Source organism: Gorilla gorilla, chromosome 4 (assembly GCF_029281585.2).
Source record: "Gorilla gorilla gorilla isolate KB3781 chromosome 4, NHGRI_mGorGor1-v2.1_pri, whole genome shotgun sequence".
Taxonomy (NCBI): domain Eukaryota; kingdom Metazoa; phylum Chordata; class Mammalia; order Primates; family Hominidae; genus Gorilla; species Gorilla gorilla.
Genome location: NC_073228.2, coordinates 13113251 through 13131794, shown reverse-complemented (window position 1 = coordinate 13131794; position 18544 = coordinate 13113251). Strand labels below are relative to the sequence as shown.

At 47.9% G+C, this 18544-nt stretch overlaps 1 protein-coding gene and 1 pseudogene across 2 annotated transcripts in view; both read right to left on the bottom strand.

The window, feature by feature from the left end:
* Window positions 1-408: 408 nt before the first annotated feature.
* On the bottom strand, window positions 409-2685 carry LOC101151790 (large ribosomal subunit protein uL6-like; annotated as a pseudogene).
* A 4855-nt stretch (window positions 2686-7540) lies between these two features.
* The window catches only part of TIMP2 (TIMP metallopeptidase inhibitor 2), a 73376-nt gene continuing 62372 nt past the window's right edge, over window positions 7541-18544 (bottom strand). For both annotated transcript variants that reach the window (XM_019027393.4, XM_019027392.4), the window contains exons 4-5: window positions 12081-12205; window positions 7541-10423 (exon numbers count right to left, since the gene is read on the bottom strand). In XM_019027393.4, coding sequence (XP_018882938.4) covers window positions 10226-10423; window positions 12081-12205 — 323 coding nt within the window. In that variant the 3' untranslated portion in view covers window positions 7541-10225. The remainder of the gene's footprint in view (window positions 10424-12080; window positions 12206-18544) is intronic.

Below are 18544 nucleotides of genomic sequence, written 5' to 3'. Positions count from 1 at the left end.
AGCTCATGCCTCTAATCCCAGCACTTTGGGAGGTCGAGGCGGGCAGATCACCTTGAGGTCAGAAGTTCAAGACCAGCCTGACTAACGTAGTGAAACCCTGTCTCAACTAGAATACAAAAATTAGCTGGGCATGGTGGCATTTGCCTGTAGTCCCATCTACTCAGGAGGCTGAGGCAGGAGAATTGCTTGAACCCGGGAGGTGGAGGTTGCAGTGAGCCAAGATCGCGCCACCGCACTCCAGCCTGGGTGACAGAGCGAGACTCTGTCTCAAAAAAAAAAAAAAAAAAAAAAAAGGTGTAGCTGGCTTATGCTTTGTGATTTTCAATGTGATTTGTTTTTATTTTTTTTCCAAATCTATAGGTCTTTTATTGCATCATCTAAATATCACAGATACTTAGGTCTGAGGAGTCATCCAACATCGTGTTTCTGTAGCTGGACAACTCTTAGAACTTCCTCAGCAGCCTGCGGAACTGTTCCTTTTTAGGAGACGTAGACAGCACCCCAACATTTTCTGATATCCTTGTTTTTAACTGTTGCTGCTTGCTGAATCAGAGCAGCTGAATTTGAACAAGACTGAAACAAGCTCAATGTCGTTTCCTTCAAAGATTAATTCGACATTCTGGGCTTGAGATACTGAATAAGCAACACCTGGCCTCATCCGAACCCTGCAGATGGATTTTCCACCCAAGATGTTTCAGATTTCAGCAAGAGTCCCATTCTCCTGGATAACGACGTTTCTGGGGAAGTGAGCACCCACGGAGGTCATCTTGTAATGGAACCCAGGGCAACCCCTTTGACCATGCTCCGTACACGACTATGAACCGTCCCAACGGCAGCCGGCTCCCTTCAGTTTCCCCACCATTTGTCAACCCGGAGCCTCTTTTCCTTTCCAAGGAGACTGAGTTCTACATTGATGTGATTAAAGTCTCTCCTCAAGGCTGTGCGCGGTGGCTCACATCTGGAATCCCAACACTTTGGGAGGCAGAGGCAGGCGGATCACTTGAGGCCAGGAGTTTGAGAGCAGCCTGGCCAACATGGTGAAACCATGTCTCTACTAAAAATCCAAAAATTAGCCAGGCGTGGTGGCGCATGCCTGTAGTCTCAGCTACTAGGGAGGCTGAGGCAGGAAAATTGCTTGAACCCAGGAGGCGGAGGTTGCAGTGAGCCAAGATCGCACCACTGCACTCCAGCCTGGGTGACAGGGCAAGACCCTGTCTCAAAAAAATAAAATAAATAAATAAATAAATAAATAAATAAATAAATAAATATAGTCCTTCCTCAGGGTTCCTCTCAGGCCCTTCCCAATAACTGTGTGTTCCTTTAGAGTAATGTTGACCTTTTCTGGAATATCCACGGGTTGGTTGCTGGGAACGGTCTTCATTCTCACAGTAGATGCGGCAAAGACAGCAGTTTTATTTTTTTAATATAACTTCCAGGCATCTTAACCTTGGAATTTTGAACATACTGGGACGTGTCTTTCCATGAATATTGTAAATTGTCAGGCTGGTCTAACAAGGCGGTTTTGGAATTCCACTTTGGGAGGTGTAGGAAGAATAACTTTAGAGCGGACCAACCCTCAGACACTGCTGGTAGGCATGTAAAATGGTGCAGTCACTGCAGAAAACAGGACAGTGCTTCCTCCAAAAGCAAAACATAGGACTGCTATACATACTATCTATACATACTATATAAACTGTATATATACACTATGTATACAGTATAGACATAGTATATATGTCTACACTATATACATAGTATACACACATAGTATATACACAGTATATACACACAGTATATACACACAGTATATACACACAGTATATACACACAGTATATACACACAGTATATATACACAGTATATACACAGTATATATACATAGTATATACACAGTATATATACATAGTATATACATATAGATATACATATATACTATGTATGTAGATATAGATACTATCTATATATTATGCTTCCAGACTTAATTATTGCAGTACAATTTTTTTGTGTACTATTATGTATAATTATATTGTAATTTTATTATTTATTTATTTTTGAGACGGAGTCTTGCTCTGTCACCCAGTCTGGAGTGCAGTGGCGCCATCTCAGCTCACTGCAACCTCCGTCTCCCGGATTCAAGGGATTCTTCTGCCTCAGCCTCCCGAGTAGCTGAGATTACAGGTGTCGCGTCACCATGCCCGGCTAGTTTTTTGTATTTTTAGTAGAGATGAGATTTCACCATGTTGGCCAGGCTGGTCTCGAACCCCTGACTTTAGGTGATCCACCCTCCTTGGCCCCCCAAAGTGCTGGGATTCCAGGCGTGAGCCACCGCGCCCGGCCTGTATTGCAATAATTATACATAATACTACATATATACAAAGATACATAATATTGTGTATATACATATATACTGTATATATAGATATATAAATATATAGTAGTTTAGATATATATATGCTGAATCAGAGAAGCTGAATTTGAAACAAGCTTAATGTCCTTTCCTTCAAAGATTAATGTTGAATTAATGTAGGTTAATGTTGAATATACATATATGGCTCTATATATCTATAGTAGATATATATCTACATATATCTATAGTGTATAGATATCTATATACATACACTAAGTGTGTGTGTGTATATACACCAATTAAAAGCAGGGACACAGATCTTTGCGCACCCACGTCCATGGCCACATCCTTCACGATAGCCAAAAGGCGGAAGCAATTCAAGTGTCTACTGACGGATGAATGGATAAACAAAATGTAATAGATGCACACAATGGAGTATTAGCCACGAAAAAGAAGGAAGCATGGATCCATGCTATAATACCAATGGACCTTGAAGACGTGCAAAGTGAGCTGGACATAACATAGGTGGAATCATGCAGGATGATAGAATATTTAGAATAGGAAAATCCATAGAGACAGAAAGTAGACTGGAGGTTACCAGGGGCTAGGAGGAGGAGGACAGGGGGGTTATTGCGTAATGGTTACAGAGTTTCCGGGGGGTGGTGAAAAAGTTTTGGAAATAGTGGTGATGGCCATAAAAACATTGTAAGTGTAATTAACTGAATTGTACACTTAAAAATGGTTAGAAGGTGGCCAGGAGCGGTGGCTCATGCCTGTAATCCCAGCACTTTGGGAGGCTGAGAGGGCAGATCATGAGGTCAAGAGATCGAGATCATCCTGGCCAACATGGTGAAACCTCGTGTCTACTAAAAATACAAAACTTAGCTGGGTATGGTGGCAGGTGCCTGTAGTCCCAGCTACTCGGGAGGCTGAGGCATGAGAATCGCTTGAACCCAGGAGGTGGAGATTGCAGTAAGCCAAGGTTGTGCCCCTGCACTCCAGCCTGGGTGACAGAGCGAGACTGTCTCAAAAAAAAAAAGAAAAAAAATCTATAGTCACAGCAAATTGCCTATCATAAAATTGATGCTAGTAAAATATTGTAATTCCACTGTTTGGATTTAATTATTTTTTAAAGTTAGATCAGGTAAAAATATCCATTAAAAATTAGGAGGGAAAAGATACTGCTACTATGTGTCCTATAACTAGGCTCAAATCCTTCCATCAGCTCCAAAGTATTTTATTTATTTTTATTTATTTTTTTGAGATCGAGTCTCGCTCTGCCGCCCAGGCTGGAATACAGTGGCTCCATCTTGGCTCATTGCAACCTCCACCTCTGGGGTTCAAGTGATTCTCCTGGCTCGGCCTCCCGAGTGGCTGGGATTACAGGCAGGAGTCACCGCACCCGGCCAGCTCCAAAGTTCTTTAACCAGTCCTGGTGGCTCCCCAGCTCCACCACCGGGCTCCATGTCCCTTCAGATTGGATCTTGCAGGGTGTCTTGCTGCTTTTCCATCATGGGTGCACACACCTCTGTTGATGGGTTGAGGCTGACCTCACCTGTCCCCATGCATTTTTCTTCCACAGGGTAAACAAGACTGAGAGGAAATAATGGTGTCTAGTTGTGTCCCTAACAATGTCGTTACCCCATATGTGAGTCTACAAACTGATTTTTTTTCTTTTCTTTTTTTTTTTTTTGAGACAGAGTCTTGCTCTGTTGCCCAGGCTGGAGTGCAGTGGTGCGATCTCAGCTCACCGCAATCTCTGCTGCCTGGGTTCAAGCAATTCTCCTGACTCAGCCTCCTGAGTAGCTGGGACTACAGGCATGCACCAGCATGCCCAGCTAATTTTTTTGTTTTGTTTTGTTTTTGAGATGGAGTCTCGCTCTGTCGCCCAGGCTGGAGCGCAATGGCATGATCTCGGCTCACTGCAACCTCCGCCTCCTGGGTTCAAGCGATTCTGCATCAGCCTCCCGAGTACCTGGGATTACAGGCGCCCACCACTGCACCTGGCTAATTTTTGTATTTTTAGTAGAGACGGGTTTTCACCACGTTGGCCAGGGTGGTTTTGAACGCCTGACCTCAGGTGATCTGCCTGCCTCGGCCTCCCAAAGTGCTGGGATTACAGGTGTGAGCCACCGTGCCTGGCCTAATTTTTGTATTTTTAGTAGACATGAGATTTCGCCATGTTGGCCAGGCTGGTCTCGAACTCCTGAACTCAGGTGATCCTCCCGCTTTGCCCTCCCAAAGTGCTGGGATTACAGGTGTAAGCCATGGCGCCCGGCCTACAAACTAATCTTAAATCGTTTTCAAAGATCAGCAAAACATGGATAATTGTTGAAAACAGATCACAGACACATGGAGTTGGTCATACCATTCTCTGCATTTTTGTATATGTTTTAAATTTTCCATAATGAGTTTAAGTCAAGTTTGACTTAAATGCATAAATATATGAAAAGGGTATAAATCACCTGGCGTGCTGCTTACTAAAACTCCAAATGTGGGCTGCACATGCCAAGTAAGTTCATTTGTATGAAATGGAAAGTTTTGATATTATTATTATAGTATACCACTCAACCATTTTCCCTACATATTTGGACATACAGAAGAAACAATCCAAATATTTCTGCAGTAGATATTAAGTGGATCACATTTAATGTGACATTGGAGCAAACTTCAGATGTCGTAAGTTTGTTCTTGCTTTTTGGGCAGTAACTGCACACAGTAGGAAACACGATTCTTCTGGCTGCCCCTGGAATAACAGATTCTGCACAACAAAGTATGCACATGGGCCAGGGGGCAGCTAACTGTTCAAATACACCATTGAAGAATGTCCATGGCCGGGCGCGGTGGCTCATGCCTGTAATCCCAGCACTTTTGGGAGGCCGAGGCGGGCGGATCACAAGGTCAGGAGATCGAGACCATCCTGGCTAACATGGTGAAACCTCGTCTGTACTAAACATCGAAAAAATTAGCCGGGCGTGGTGGCAGGTGCCTGTAGTCCCAGCTACTTGGGAGGCTGAGGCAGGAGAATGGTGTGAACCCGGGAGGTGGAGGTTGCAGTGAGCCGAGATCGCGCCACTGCACTCCAGCCTGGGTGACAGATCAAGACTCCGTCTCAAAAAAAATTAAATTAAATTAAAAAAAAGTTCATATGGCGAAGCATTATGAGACTTTTGATTGAAGTTTGAATTATGATGGGAACATCTTTCTCAGCAAGAGGATAGGGTGGGGGCAGGGAGAAACAACCCGGAGAATAAGAGAGACCCGGGAGGCCAAGCACTGTGGCTTACCGGAGGCCAACGTGGGCAGATCACTTGAGGCCAGGGGTGTGAGACCAGCCTAGCCAACACAGTGAAACCCCGTCTCTATTAAAAATGCAAGAATTTGCCGGGCATGGTGGTGCACACCTGTAATCTCAGCTACTCTCGAGGCAGAGGTTGCACTGAGCTGAGATCACACCGCTGCACTCCAGACTGGGCAATGGGGCAAGACTCTGTCTCAAAAAAAGAAAACAAACAAAAAAAAAAAAAAAAAGAAAGAAGGGGGAGCTTCAAACTGACTGTTCAAAGTGACCTTGGAGGAAAAAAATAGTTATTTAAAAAAAGAGAGAGAGAGAGACCTAGGAGTTAGATCAACCAACTGCAATGGATGGATCTTATTTGGGTCTTGATTCAAACCCATAAACCACACAAAAGCATCTATGAGACAGTCAGAGATGTTAGAACACTGACTGGATATTTGATGACATTGATGAATTCTAAGTAAGTTTCTGACATGTGATATAGCTATTTTGGATTTTGTTGTTGTTTGACACAGGATCTCACTCTGTCACCCAGATTGGAGTGCAGTGGTACAATCTCAGCTCACTGCAACCTCCACCTCCTGGGCTCAAGTGATCCTCCCACCTCAGCTCCCCGAGTAGCTGGGACTACAGGCATGCACCACCACACCCAGCTAATCTTTGTATTTTTTGTAGAGTTGGGGTTTCTCCATGTTGTCGAGGCTGGTCTTGAACTCCTGGGCTCAAGCAATCCACCCACCTTGGCCTCCCAAAGTGCTGGAACTACAGGTGAGCCACCGTACCTGGCCTGGAAAAAGGTTTTAAAAGTAGTTTTTATTTTTTGGCTGGGCACGGTGGCTCACGCCTGTCATCCCAGCACTTTGGGAGGCCGAGGCGGGCGGATCACAAGGTCAGGAGTTCGAGACCAGCCTGACCAACATGGTGAAACCGTGTCTCTTTTTGTATTTTTGTAAAAATACAAAAATTAGCTGGGCGTTGTGGCGGACACCTGTAATCCCGGCTACTCAGGAGGTTGAGACAAGAGAATCACTTGAACCCAGGAGGCAGAGGTTGCAGTGAGCCAAGATCATGCCATTGAACTCCAGCCTGGGTAACAGAGCGAGACTCCGTCTCAAAAAAAAAAAAAGTAGTTTTTATTTTTTAAACATATGTGTACTGGAATATTTATAAATGAGACTGCTTTATGCCTGGAATTTTTTCTTCCAAATAATTTCGTGAAGGGTGGGTGAAGACTGAGTGTAGGTCTAAAGCTGGCCATGAAGCCCTCAGTGTCGAAGCTGTGAGACGGGTGCATGGCTCTGCGTGTCTCTATAATAAAAAGCCAGAGGCATGTGCTGAATGAAGGGGACCCTCTCCTACACTTCTGCCTCTCCATCCACCTAAGAAAACCACATTTGCTTTTACCTGTCCCATCTCTGCCACCACATCGCACTTTTCTTTTTTCTTTTTTTTTTTTTTTTTGAGACAGGGTCTCACTCTCTTGCCCAGGCTGGAATGCAGTGGTGCAATTATAGCTTACTGCAACCTCTGCCTCCGAGGTTCAAGTAATCCTCCTATCTCAGCCTTTTGAGTAGCTGGGACCACAGGCACATGCCACCACGCCTATTTTTTGCAGAGACAGGGTTTTGCGAAGTTGGCCAGGCTAGTCTCGAACTCCTGGGCACAAACAATCCACCCGCCTTGGCCTCCCAAAGTGCTGGGATGACAGGCGTGAGCCACCACACCTGGTCTGCATCCCATATTTGACTCAGAGCTCACTGGCCTTGTTTCGCTGGAGGACACAGGGCGCCCCCTCCCGCCGGACAGGAGAGGCTCCTTGCAGAGGCTGATTCCCATTCTTGAGCTAGGAAGTGGCCGTTCTGAACATCGGATACAGCCACACGGAGAGAGCCCACGTTCTCTTTGATAATACTGTTTATTGTCCACGGACCGAGCGATTGCTCAAGAATGATACAAAGCATCAGAGACATGCGCAGTCTGCTTGTCAACTTTCAACAACTCTTGTGTGTTCCCAGCACCGGAAGGTCTCAGACTTCATATTCCAGCATAAACACAGTGCTCCCCTCCCCCAAAAATCCAAACGGAAACAAAATCAACAGAGCTTTAAATTACGGCAGCAAGTCCAATATTTCTTAATACTTATCAAGCAAAGATTTGAAAATAACTACAATGTAAACTTTATTTTAAATATTTTGAGTTGCTTGCAGGATGAAAATAGGAGAAGAGAGCTGTGCTTAGAACATAACATATAAATTAAACGATGCCAAATGGAGAGCCTTCTTAAACTATATATATATTGCCACTATTTACTGTAAAGGTATTTGAGCGGCTTCCTCTGTCAGCTGCCACCCGGCTCTTCTTAACCTGTTTTGTTTTCTGCTCAGCATGGTTAAAAGACCAACGTGTGTGGATCAAATATAAAGGCCACACCTTTCAGACCGAACCTACTCAAAGATCCTTTACTTTGCAATAATTTGAACTGGAGAACCAAAGACGGGAGACGAATGAAAGCAAAGATGCTCAAAGAACCAAAGGAAAGACCTGAAGGAATCCACCTGCATAGGCCACGCGTTCCACTCTGGGTCAAATGCTTCCACGATGCAGAAACCTTTTTTTAAAAAAGTGCAAGTCTAACACCTACCAAGGGTAATAAAAAACACAGCACAGGAATGATTACAGCTGATGTCAAAAACAAACCAAAACATTAAAAAAACAATCAGCAGAAACAGGAGTAAATGTTACATATGATATCACCATACAGGAAGCGAACAGGGGTGGGGTGTTATATGGGTTGGAGGGGTCTGGTGGAGTTGTATATACTGAAATCACATGGACTGGTCCATTATGACATCTTACCAACTTTAGGTCACTGTACAGCATGAAAACGCCCGTGGGGCAGGGGCCGATTCCTGGATACCCTCCCAGTCTGCCCTAGAAAGGGAAGTCATCAAGATCTGTGCTGACCAGGTCCCGGTGGGCATGGGGGCTGCATGCCACTTGGGGGTCAGGAGTCTTAACAGCTGCTTTGGGGTTGCCGCTGAATAGAACAGGCTAAGGTGGCTTTGGAAGCATTTTACAAGACCACTCCCAGGCCGCCAAGCTTCGGTTTCATTGCGTGTGTATGTTTACATAATGTGCCTGTATATCGTCAGTTTATCTTTACAACACAGGTGGGAGGAAACAAGAGATTCTCCTTATCATTACCGAGAAAGTTCTTCCTATCCTAACCCCCATATCACTGGCTTCAGGAAACCACACTGAGTGAACACATAGGTTCCCTAGTTCCCTAGGAAGTTTCTTAGCTAGGTAATCTTTGTCATTTAAGAAATACAAGCAGAAGTTGGTATATCTGCAACTCAGATTCACCTATCATCTGAGAGTTCACCTTTAGAAAAATAAGATGTCTCTTAAAACAGGCCATAGTGTCCTGGAGGCTGAGAAAGAAGTGAGTGTGTCACCAAAGCCACCTACCTCCAAAATCCTTCCCTTCCTAGGCTGGACTTCTTACTATGCTTAGCTGGCGTCACATGCAGAAAGCCCCATGCAGAACGACGGCTGTCAGTCTTTGAGGGAGGCAACACTAAGCCTGGGAGGGCACAGCAAGACCCAGCTTTTTCTGTCCTCAGGATGTGCAGATGGGGAGCCCAGCCGGGCCCTGCACACAAGCCTGGATAAAGCAAAGCTGTACAACTCAATCCAGGTGCCTGATGCCAGAACGGGCAAGAAGCAATGGCAACCGCAGCAGCTCGGGAAGGGACCTTGAGGGCAGCCACCGGCCCCAGACAGCAGCCTCAGGACAGGACCTCACCGATTCCCCCTGCAAGCTGGGGAGCATGTGGGCGGGGGGGGCGCAGACCAAAAAGACTCAGCTGAGGCTGGAACGCAGCTCAGCTGGGGTTTCTCGCTCCCATTTCTACAAGGCTCAGAGGGAGGCTCCCACTGGAATTCTGAGGATTAATAGGATTGATGGGGCTCCTTCAAGAACTAGCCACTGGTTCCAGGCTGCCCTTGGATGTGGGGGGAGTCAGGTGCTGGGAGCTCATGGTGGGCACCGGGGCGATGGGGGCACTTGCCAGGGGCAGGGAGTGCTACACTAGGGCCAGAGGCGTGGAAGCTGCAGAAAACAAGGGCCATGTCCCTCTCAAGATGAAAGGGACCTGGTAGGCCTGCTACACAGTCTTGCAACGACCCTCAAAAGTTTCTGCAAAATGCACATTTCCAGGCCCTGCCCTAACCCAGCTGGGAGATCCCTAAGTGCTGCCTGCTCGGCATCTGTGACGGTGCCAAGGCAGGGACTGGGAGGGAAGCTGCGTGTCCCAGCCCTGCCTGCACCCAAGGATCGACGCCCCAGACACATAGTGCCTGACAAAGGGAGGATGGGATGAGGACCTTGGACCCACGTCTCCCTCCAGACCCACAACCATGTCTAAAAGGAGAAGGGGGGAGCAGAATCATATTAATTTGGACCCATGGGATGAGTGTTTTATTCATGCTGTTTCCAGGAAGGGATGTCAGAGCTGGACCAGTCAAAACCCTTGGAGGCTTTTTTTGCAGTTGGCCACAGGGCTGTTGGAGGCCTGCTTATGGGTCCTCGATGTCGAGAAACTCCTGCTTGGGGGGCGCCGCGCCGCGGTACCACGCACAGGAGCCGTCACTTCTCTTGATGCAGGCGAAGAACTTGGCCTGGTGCCCATTGATGTTCTTCTCTGTGACCCAGTCCATCCAGAGGCACTCGTCCGGGGAGGAGATGTAGCACGGAATCATGGGGCAGCGCGTGATCTGGGGAGGGGCACACGGAGGGGGACGGAGTCAGGGACCCAGGAAGGGGTGGGCAGAGGCTGCTCTGGGGGCATGTCCAGAACCCGGCAATGTGCCTACCTGTCGTGTGCAGGGAAGGCAGCCTCTCCCGAGACCCACGGTTCCTGCAGGGGCAGGCAGCTGGCCTGCGAGGGGGTCTAACCTGCAGGGAAGCTGTGCCCCGCCCACCGCTGCCCCCCCTCCTACTGCAGGTGTGCTTCCCTTTGGGCCATCTTCTACCTTCCTGAGCATGACAGAATGGCCTCAGCTTGACCCTGCCCTCTGGGGGACACAGCAACAATAAAAGGGCCTGGGTTTCCTGGAGACAGATTCCAGCCCAGTGTTGCTCTCAAGCCGAGCCCTGAGGTCATCGGCAACTAGCAATTTGGCCAAGGAACCCTAGGCTACAAGAGGATGACCGCCTTCACCACCGTGGAAAGAAAAAGGAAAAACTTGCTTTTGATTTCATGCTGGGCACAGAGGAGTTTCGCTTAACATACGTGTGGCTGGAGACTATGAGTTCAGAATTCCTGTTTTGAACATGCTGAGAAGGGGCTGGCGGCCGTCAGGAGGGAGGGCAGCCCCAGGCAGCTCCCCAGGGAAGGCCAATCCCCACAGCCTCACCAGAGTCTCCTGGTCCCAGACTCATTGGGAGTGACCCAGGGTGGGAGGTGCCCAGCACTCAGCAATGCTTCCTGCAGGGAGGGTGGGGATAGGGTGCTAGGAGCCCACAGGGTAGGAGCCAGCCTGGGAGCCCTGGAGGCGGTCATCTCACCTTCCACAGCCACATCTAGGCGCTGCACTGCTCCAGCTGTGCCTGGCACAACCTCCGGGCTCATTTTAAGAGGAGCAGGTGTTCAGGTGTTCTCAACACACAGACCCCACATAGACACCAACCCAGGTGTGAAAATGTCGGGAATGTTGGAAAAAGCGTAAGGCCTGCAGTGCCTTCTCAGAAGCCACACAAGCATTTGCACATGCACATTTGTAGAAAATTCTCCATGGGACCATATTCTCTCTCCCCATACAGCTCCTTTTTCTGGAAGCTACAGGTAACAGAGCTGAATTCATGCTCTTACTCTCAAATCTCCTAGCCTTCCAGACTTCCCCCTCTTTTTTTTTTGGGACAGAGTCTCACTCTGTCAACCCAGGCTGGCGTGCAGTGGTGTGATCTCAACTCACTGCAACCTCCACCTCCCACATTCAAGCAATTCTTAAGCCTCATCCTCCCAAGTTGCTGGGATCACAGGCGTGCGCCACCTCACCCGGCTAATTTTTGTATTTTTGTAGAGACAGGGTTTCGCCATGTTGGTGAGGCTGATTTCCATCTCCCGACCTCAAGTGACCCGCCTATCTCGGCCTCCCAAAGTGCTGGGATTACAGGCGTGAGCCGCAGTGCCCGGCCTCCAGACATCCCTTGTCAGAGATGTGCCTCAGGGCTCTCCAGGGACCAGGGGTCAAAGGCTCTGTCCCCAGCCAGACAGCCTTACTCTTGGGATGACTCTACCTTCCCAGAGCCTGGTCTTAGATCAGGAGCCGGGGATTAACAGGCCCTGGAAAGCCAGGGATCAAAACCCCTGCTGTCCATCTGGAGACAGTGGGAGGAGGCGATGCTCCAGCAGAGGCAGGACCTGCTTACCTTGCACTCGCAGCCCATCTGGTACCTGTGGTTCAGGCTCTTCTTCTGGGTGGTGCTCAGGGTGTCCCAGGGCACGATGAAGTCACAGAGGGTGATGTGCATCTTGCCGTCCCCCTCGGCCTTTCCTGCGGAGAGACGGGGATCACCGAGCTCAGGGAGAGGGACAAGTCCTCCTCCTGCCCAGCTCCTCCACCCGGCGCAGGGGCGCTGGGATTTCGTTGCAACAATCCTGTGCACTGTCTATTCTGAGTTAAAACATAATGGGTGGCCAGGCACGGTGGCTCACTCCTGTAATCCCAGCACTTTGGGAGGCTGAGGTGGGTGGATCTCTTGAGGCCAGGAGTTCAAGACCAGCCTGGCCAACGTGATGAAACCCCCTCTCTACTAAAATACAAAAAATTAGCCAGGTGTGGTGGCACACGCCTGTAATCCCAGCTACTTGGGAGGCTGAGGCAGGAGAATTGCTCTTGAACCCCAGAGGCGGAAGTTGCAGTGAGCCAAGATCATGCCACTGAACTCCAGCTTGGGTGACACAGCGAGACTCCGTCTCAAAAAAATAAAAAGTGGAAAAAAAAAAGAAAGCCATAATGCATGTTCACTGATAGAAACTTAAACGTAGGAAACAAAGAAAAAACTTCCTGGCCAGGGGCGGTGGCTCATGCCTATAATCCCAGCACTTTGGGAGGCCATGGCAGGTGGATCACAAGGTCAGGAGATCGAGACCATCCTGGCTAACACGGTGAAACCCCCGTCTCTACTAAAAATACAAAAAATTAGCCAGGCATGCTGGCGGGCACCTGTAGTCCCAGCTACTTGGGAGGCTGAGGCAGGAGAATGGCGTGAACCCAGGAGGCGGAGGTTGCAGTGAGCCGAGATGGTGCCACTGCACTCCAGCCTGGGCCTGGGCGACAGAGCGAGACTCCGTCTAAAAAAAAAAAAAAGAAAAGAAAAAAATTCCCTACTTTCATTACCCACGGCTAATATTTTGATGTATTTCCTTCCAATATTCCACTATTGATTTTGAGACAGTCTTGCTCTGTCGCTCAGGCCAGAGTGCAATGGTATGATCATAGCTCACTGCAGCCTTGACCTCCCAAGCTCAAGCGATCCTCCCGTCTCAGTCTCCTGAATAGCTGGGACTATAGGTGTGAACCACTACACCCTGCTAATTTTTTATATTTTTTTTGTAGAAACAGGGTCTTGCTATGTTACTCAGGCTGGTCTTAAACTTCTGTGCTCAAGCAATACCCCCACTTTGACCTCCCAAAGTGTTAGGATTATAGGCATGAGCCACCACGCCTGGCCCCAATATTCTTTTAAATTAAATTTTATTCTAAAAAAAGGATAGAGACGATGTTTCACCATGTTGCCCAGGCTGGTCTTGAACTGAGCTCAAGTGATCCTCCCACCTTGACTTCCCAAAGTGCTGGGATTACAGGTGTGAGCCACTGCGCCCGGCCAATATTCTCTTCTATGTGCATCTTCACACATAAAACGTCATGCAGTATGTAGATTATATTGTTTCCTGTTTTGTTTTTCACAAAATATTAATTCACAGGTGCTTCTCCCATTTGAGTTTAAACTTATAATTCTGCATTTTTCCATTATGAAGAGCCAAAGCATGGAATTTTTGAAAATTAGGAATCTGCTCTGAATTCCCTTCATCAGGCGTGATGAGCTGTGGCTTCTTTCTGTACTTCCGGCTCCTGACTCAGCTGCCTCCTTCCTTTGCTGAAGACACTACATTGGCAATAGGCTTGGCGTTTTCCAAGCAGGAGGAAAAGAACAAAGGAGTGTGTTCCAGTGGCTGACAGAACCTAATGACAGCTATGGACGTCATTTAAAAACTCATCCCTCAGGCCAGGTGCGATGGCTCATGCCTGTAATCCTAGCACTTTGGGAGGCTGAGGTGGGCGGATCACTTGAGGTCAGGAGTTCGAGACCAGCCTGGCCAACATGGCGAAACCCCGTCTCTACTAAAAATACAAAAAGAAATAGCCAGGCGTGGTGATGCATGCCTGTAATCCCAGCTACTCAGGAGACTGAGGCAGGAGGATCGCTTGAACCCGGGAGGTGGAGGTTGCAGTGAGCCGAGATTGCAAACTGCACTCCAGCCTGGGCGATAGAGACAGACTCCATCTCAAAAAAGAAAATAAATAAAAAATAAATAAAATAAAAACTAATCTTTCAGGCAGGGCATGGTGGCTCACGGCTGTAATCCCAGCACTTTGGGAGGCTGAGGTAGGGACATCACTCGAGGTCAGGCATTTGCGACCAGTCTGGCCAACATGGTGAAACCCCGTCTCTACTACACATACAAAAATTAGCTGGGCATGGTCGTGGGTACCTGTAATCCCAGCTACTCGGGAGGCTGAGGCAGGAGAATCGCTTGAACCCAGTGGGCAGAGGTTACAGCGAGAAGAAGTCATGCCACTACATTCCAGCCTCAGTGACAAGAGCAAAACTCTATCTCAAATAAATACATAAAATTAAAAAATACAAAAAATTAGCCGGGTGTGGTGGCGGGTGCCTGTAATCCCAGCTACTCAGGAGGCTGAGGCAGGAGAATCACTTGAACCCAGGAGGCGGAGGTTGCAGTGAGTCAAGATCAAGCCACTGCACTCCAGCCTGGGTGACAGAGTAAGACTCTGTCTCCAAAACAAAACAAAACAAAACAAAAAACAAAAACAAAAACAAAAAAAACCTCATCCCTCCTGCTACAACAGCCCCTTGTGAAGAGACACAGGTGTCAGTGATGAGCACCCACGCCTGGCAGAGACTGATGGGCAATTCCTTGAGAAGCAGACAGAGCCTCAGGCTGTGCCCTAAGCACTTTTGTTTGACAAAGTTTCAGCGCATCTGACTTAATGATCTCAGGCACAGCACCAGCCTCAGAGGATCCACTAATAGAAACACAGCCCAGCGAAGGACTAATGCAAGCTCACCGACTGCGCCCCTGTGCCATGGAAATGCGGATGGCTTGCCTGGGGCTCCAAGCAGACACAAGTGGCCTCCATTGTCCTGGGCACGGGGCACTCATTATGCCAGCTCCCTGGGTTTGAATTCTTATGCTCGCACTTCCTGTTCTAGCTGTTCCTTTACCTTCGGGTCCTTTTCTCCGTTTAGACTTATGTGACATTCCAGGTGAGGAACAGGATGAGAAAGCAGAATTACTCCTGTAACATTTATTCCAAATCCTATAACTTCATAAGGTAAATGTTTGGGTGGCCTTAAACAATTCAAAACTAGCTGGGCATGGTGGCTCACACCTGTAATCCCAGCACTTTGGGAGGCCAGGGTGGGCGGATCACTTGAGGTCAGGAGTTCGAGACCAACCTGGCCAACATGGTGAAACCCCGTCTCTACTAAAAATATAAAAATTAGCTGGGGGTGGTGGTGCATGCCTGTAATCCCAGCTACTCAGGAGGCTGAGGCAGGAGAATCGCTTGAACCCGGGAGGTGGAAGTTACAATGAGCCAAGATCGCGCCATTGCACTCCAGCCTGGGCAACAGAGCAAGACTCCGTCTCAAAAAAAAAAAAAAATCAAAATTAGATATATAACTTTCCCCGCTAGACCTATAGCTATTTTCTGTGAGTTCAGAATAGATTAGGAAGGAGCAAAACAGACAGATGGAAAGGAACCCATTCCTGTATCCTGGTTGATTCTGGCATTTGGCGCCCGTACAGGTATACCGCAGCCCCTTCCCTGTCCAGCCTGGGCACCTGCCACCACAGACAGGCTGAAGCTCTATCCTGGCTTCCCAGCTTCTATGGTGATTTCCACTGTATGTATCACTTGACCAGCATTAACTCCCACTTTCTATTAGATTTGCCTTTCTTCTGCATCTCGCTCCTTAATCAGAGAGTAAGTATAGAGGGTAAGGGCTGTGTCTTAACCCTTTTGTTTCCACAGTTCCCTGCACATAGTAATTGCTCAATAAGTTTACTGATGAGACACACCCGTGCTTGTTCTAATGATATGCTTCACATTCTGCCGTTTCCTACCATCTTCTCTTTTGGCCTTTTACCACCAATTCTGGCTTCCTCAGGAGATAAGCAATGGCAGGAAGAAGAGATGAAGTGAAAATTGTATTTTTTCTTTTTTTTTTTTTTGGAGACGGAGTCTTGCTCTGTCACCCAGGCTGGAGTGCAGCGGTGCCATCTTGACTCACTGGAACCTCCGCCTCCCAGGTTCAAGCATTCTCCTGCCTTAGCCTCCCTTTAAAAAATTGGGATTACAGGTATGCGCCACCACCCATGGCTAATCTTTGTATTTTTTAGTAGAGACACGGTTTCACCATGTTGGCTGGGCTGGTCTTGAACTCCTGACTTCAAGTGATCCACTGTGCCCAGCCAAAAAATTGTATCTTTTCAATGGTCCTAGTTATTGGGCTAACATGAACGTGGCTGTCATGTATAAATGTGAAGAGAGGACCCCCTCTGGTCTGATTAAGACTTGGTTGGGTGTACACACCATGAGCATCTGCAGCAATGTTCTACTTATGTCTGTCTCCGAGAAAAGCGAGGCAGGAGTCTTGGTTACAGAAAACCAGGAATTAAAATTTGTAACAAAGGGTTGTATGTTTATTTTTCCTTTTGGAGAAGAGGAATGTAGAAGAAAATTACAGGGCCAATTCTGTATGAGTCTCCTGGTGCCCGACTCGACACGTGAGGCTGAGTCATCAGCCCAGGAGGAGGTGGCCTGCTCAGGCCATGCGGTCACTCACTGGCCACAGCCAGCCAGAGCTGAGTGGTTCACTGTGTCCTGTGATTTCTGGTTAGCCCCTGGATAAAGGGTCTATCCTGACTCGAGGCAAACTGGATCTAGGTTCCTGCCTCGGGAAATAAATGCCAGATTCAATGTGGAGTCATCTGACCAAGGCTGGGAAAGAAGTCAGATGAGAGAGGTTCCTCTCGCCATGAGGTGAGTCAGCCCCTGTGGCCATTAACAGCCCCACCCCTGCTCCCCCTCCCAGGGAGAGGAGGATGAAGTAATGCAGCCTCATTGGTGGAGAAGATACACAGCCAGCTGGCCACTGGGCAGGTCTCACAATCTTTGTTGATTTTTAGAAACACGAAGTCCATGTGCAGATTTGTTACATGGGTACATTGTGTGTCCCTGAGGTTTGGAATATGAACGGATCCATCACCCAGGTAGTGGGCATAGCGCCCAATAGGTAGTATTTTTTCAGCCCTTACCCGGCTTCCTCCCTCCTACCTCCTTGCATTCCCTAGTGTCTCTCGTTCACATTTTTATGACCATGTGTACCCAATGTTTAGCTCCCACTTTTAAGTGAGAACATGTGGTATTTGGTTTTCTGTTTTTGCATTAGTTCCCTTAGGATAATGGTTTCCAGCTGCACTCGTGTGGCTGCAAAGGACATGAGTTCCTTCCTTTTCACGGCTGCGTAGTATTCCGTAGTATATATACACCACATTTCTTTATCCAAGTCACCACTGATGAGCACTTGGGTTGATTCCGTGTCTTTGCTATTGCAGATAGTGCGGTAATGAACACACGGGTGCAGTGCCGTTGAACGATTTATTTTCCTTTGGGTATACACCCAGCAGTGAGATTGCTGGGTCAAATGCTAGTTGCTTTCTCAGTTCTTTGAGAAATCTACAAAGTGTGCCCCACAGTGGGTGAACTCATTTACATTCCCACCAACAGCGTATAAGCGTTCCTAAGCATTCCCTTTACTCCATAGCCTTGCCAACATTGGTTTATTTTTATTTTTTATTTATTTTTTTTGGGTGGGGGGACAGTCTTGCTCTGTCGCCCAGGCTAGAGTGCAGTGGCACAATCTTGCAACTTCCGCCTCCCGGGTTCAAGTGATTCTCCTGCCCCAGCCTCCCAAGTAGCTGGGACTGCAGGCGCCCACCACCATGCCTGGCTAATTTTTTGTATTTTTAGTAGAGACGGGGTTTCACTGTGTTAGCCAGGATGGTCTCAGTCTCCTGACCTCATGATCCACTCGCCTCAGCCTCTCAAAGTGCTAGGATCACAGGCGTCAGCCACTGTGCTGGGCTGTTTTTAACTTTTTAACTAAAGCTCTTCAAAATCTTTCAATGTCAGCTTTCTACCGAGGATCCCGCCACAGGTCCAGGGAGCAATGCCCTTTCAGCAGAGCCTTCACGCTCATTCTGCTACAGGCTACCCTAGCCCTCCTTAGACCTTCAGTATGACTCTGTATTGACTCACCAGCTTTTCATGCAGTGCTGTGCTGCGTGTATGGGTCACTGTCATCCCCAGTGTAAGACATAAAATTATCAGCTACCCTTGAGTGAGGCCTGACCAAGATAACCAGCATCTCTGTGATCATCATTTCTGGTCTCCTACTCCCACTTTCATCCTCTCAACAACCCCTCGTGGGGCAGATACTACTGTCATCATCCCCCACGTGCAGATCGGCATGGGAGGCACAGACAGGTAAAGTTACTTGGCCAAGGACATTAACTAGTC